This window comes from Verticillium alfalfae, genomic scaffold (assembly GCF_000150825.1).
Source record: "Verticillium alfalfae VaMs.102 supercont1.3 genomic scaffold, whole genome shotgun sequence".
NCBI lineage: Eukaryota > Fungi > Ascomycota > Sordariomycetes > Glomerellales > Plectosphaerellaceae > Verticillium > Verticillium alfalfae.
The window spans coordinates 2,160,450-2,163,985 of record NW_003315036.1 but is presented as its reverse complement, the minus strand read 5'-3'; the positions used below and the strand labels follow the sequence as shown (position 1 = coordinate 2,163,985).

General features: G+C 60.7%; 1 protein-coding gene across 1 annotated transcript; it reads right to left on the bottom strand.

Annotated features, from left to right (window-relative positions):
• Positions 1–1,351: 1,351 nt before the first annotated feature.
• On the bottom strand, positions 1,352–3,245 carry VDBG_03172 (LDB19; the record flags this gene model as incomplete). The annotated part of the gene is made up of 1 exon (XM_003006987.1): positions 1,352–3,245. One exon carries the CDS (start codon positions 3,243–3,245, stop codon positions 1,647–1,649), a length of 1,599 nt encoding a protein of 532 aa, XP_003007033.1.
• Positions 3,246–3,536: the final 291 nt, after the last annotated feature.

Below are 3,536 nucleotides of genomic sequence, written 5' to 3'. Positions count from 1 at the left end.
GCGGCGTCGGGCAAGAGCTCCTTGACGCCATCGTCGCCATCGTCGTCGGCGGCGGCGCGCACGGGGTCAGCAGGTCGACCTTGACGAGGTCGTCAGGTTGCGTGGTGCGCAGTCGACAACGGCCAGCGGGAAGTCGCTCGCAGGGTGGCCGATGGGCCGCCCAGACGTTGATGATCTGGTAGCGGCCCTGTAGCAGGCGGTCTGCGTCGGCAGGGTCCTCGACGTGGCGCCGCACGCGCGCCTCGGCGGCCCAGGGCGTCTGATCGACGTGCAGCTGCTGCACGGGCTGGCGGGCGGCGCCCTCGACGCGACGGCGGATGGTGTGGTCGAAGATGACGACCCTGGCGACGCCCGGCAACTTTGCGCGCAGCAGGGCCTCGACCTCGGCATAGTAGGGCCCACGCACGGCGGCGTCGTCGGTGAAGGTCTTCTCAAGCGAGGGCGCGTGGTAGACGCCAAAGCCGGCGGTTTCCGTGGAGAAGCTGTCGAGCCCGGCCGCGCGCATGTCGGCGACGGAACGCTGGCGCTCCACCCTCTGGAAGGACGTCTTGTCGACGTCGACCTTGCCCCACGGCTTGCCGGTGAAGGAGTCAAGGTCGATGTACTTGAAGGTGCCGGTCGTCATGGCGGCGGCTGTGCTGTTGCTCGCCGATCTGGCTTGTGGTTGGGATCTGGCGAGGCTGGCAAATCTGGGCGCTGCGATGCCGGTCCCTGGTGCTCGTCTCACGGACAATGGAATGGTGCTGCAGGAGAGTTGGCGTGCTGTCTTGATGACTCGATGCATGCTCTGACTACCTACCTTGCGTAGGGCACTTGTCGATGAGGGCATACATTGATCCAAGGAAGCATTCAGGGAAGGCATGCGGCTGCGGGGCTCTTAAAAGCCTCCGGACACGGCGGCATCTCGACGCGGAAAGGGAAACCCGCTGATTACATCATCACCTTCGACTTAGGAAGTGGCGGGCCTGCCTTTTTCGTCGTCTCACGCATCGCCCTTGCCCATTCGGCGATTGCTCATCGGCCGGGCTTTGGTCATTGGTAAGCCCTCGCCCCATCATGGGCATGCACGCCCCGTGTTGCCCCAGGTTGCTTGCCTGTCGGTCAGTCATCGATCAATGGTGATGGCTGAATAACGTCGACGTGACTTGACCTCTGCCCGACGTGGGGGTTTTGTATCGTTCTGACGCAACCCGCGAGTACCAGCGGCAGGCGTCCACTCCACTCACTTCACATGAGAGGCAAGCAATTCATGGTATGCGCCAGTCTGCACTACACTCAACGAGCCATGCGCGACAATGAGTAAGAACCACGAGGATGCAGAAGAACATGATCATGAGAACCAGTCAATAATTGAGGCCGTAGCCATCAGAGTAGAATTATGCGTTCGCCGTCTCGGGGTCTGTATGCCCCGATTGCTCCATGGAGTGGCCGTTCAATCATGTCCCCAAACGCCCTTGATGAATGCCCTCAATAGAGCTACAAACCAGCCCATCCGCTTTCAAGTTCATGAAAACCATCCAAGTACTCAAAATACAGAGGGGGGTATAGTGCTAAGCCAATGACCAGATGCAGTACAAACAAAACATATGCTTTTCCTTCTCTCCCTATCCGTGTCCATGAGAACATTTCGTCTCATTATCGTTTCGTCATGTGCATCCATATAGGACGCAATGCCAAATAGGCTCCATGTGTCCCATGCGACATGTATTCATGCCCTCGGCTCGGGGCTCGTCCGGAGCGCATCGAGCATCTCCAGCGCCTCGTAGTCGATGGCTGCGCGTTGGGGTACGCTGGCGGGCTCGGAGGCACGTCGCTGTAGACCGGCGCGCTTCGTTGTCCCAGCTGACTGCCGAGACCGGCGCACTCGGTGAGCATGATGTGGTACTGCATGCGCAGGATGCGGCCCGTGCCCGTCTGCGCCGCGAGGTGCGGCTTGCCGGCGGGCGCCACTCCTTGCTGACGACCATCTCGATCATGAGCGCGTGCGAGACCGAGGTGCCGTCGAGCGAGCGGCTGTCGCAGGCAAAGCCCGGTGCGCCGTTCTTCGAAGAGGCGAGGAGCGACGCCGCGACGCCGTACTCAAACCCAAACTCGACGTGGCCGTCTGTGGCCGTGTAGTCCGACTTCCAGCCGTCGTGCATGTGCCTCTCGCCGAGGACACGCGTCTCGGTGCGCGACGCACCCTTTTGCGCGACCGGGGCTGAGCCCTCTGCAGGGGTGGTAGGCTGGTGCTTCTTGCAAGCGGGGGCGACCGTCTTGATCGTCTCCTCGAGCTTCCACGTGATCTTCTTGAGCTTCCAGTACTCTACCGTCTTGGTGGCGTCATTGACCGTCGTGAGACCGTCGAGGCGGAGCTGGACGGCGTGCTGCGATCCGGTCGAGTGGATAATCTGGTCGTAGTCGGCGCCAGCCTTGATGTTGGTGGGCGGGAACACGCGGACCGAGTGGTGGGGCGTGTCTGGCTGCACGAGGGAGCGCTTGACGTCGAAATCCTTCCAGAACTTGATCGGCAGCGCAGAGATCCTGGCGTTCTTGGCCAGGGTCACCTCCGACTTGAACTCGTAGGCAATCGACACGAGAGGGGTGTCGAGGCTGGCGGGCAGGTGACCTTCGAGAAGAATGGAGAAGGGGTACTGGTGCCTGCCCTTGCGCAGGGTGGTGGGGTGGCTGAGAAATGTCCACTTCTTGAGCTCCGTGTACTGGTCTAGGCAGTCGGCGCAGTTGGCCATGAAAGGCTTCTTCTGGTGCACGTGGATGTTGAGGGCCGCGGAGAAGTTCTCAATCTCGAGGTGCTCGTCCTTGACCTCAATGATCATCTGGCCCGACACAAGGGCGCCCGAAGACGACTCGGCGTCCCCGAAGAAGATGATTGGCGGGCTCTCAATCTTCCAATCGAGCGCGGCATGTGGGTTCTCGTGGATCTCCCTACTGCGGCCAAACGGCAGGGAGATGCGGTGGTTGGTCTTGTCCTTCTTGTGGCTCTTGAGCATCTTGTCCTTCTCTTTGCGCTCCCTCTTGGCCAGCTCTTTCTTTTCCTTGACGGGAGCAGGCTCAGGTGCATACATCAGGTACGGAATCTCGTCGTACTGCTCGGACAGGCTGGGGTCGTAGGATGGGAAGCGCTCAATGCGACGTCGCACGGGGGCTTGTTGCTGGGGCCGGATGGATGACTTGATCGTGTTGACAGCGGCGGCAGAAAACGTCTCAGTGGAAGACCGCAGGAAATCTGCGACTCTGTGGGGCATGGTGACGGTGATGGTTGCGCTGGTGCTGGCACTGGACTGGATTTCCCCGGATTCTATTCTTGGCGGTGATGAAGTCCCTGAGGGAAAAATCTCGAAATGAGGAGTCGGTATGATGTGATGTGGCGTGTATTTGACTGCTCTGATTGCTCAGGTCCGACAAGGGAGAGAGCAAGGCGGAGGAGCTGGCGATGGAGGGGGCGGGGCCGCTTCAGTGGAAGAGCTCAGCTGATCGAACAGGCGAGGATCGAGGGTTGAGGGCGATGGTATGCTGCTCTGTCTTGTGCCGTCGTC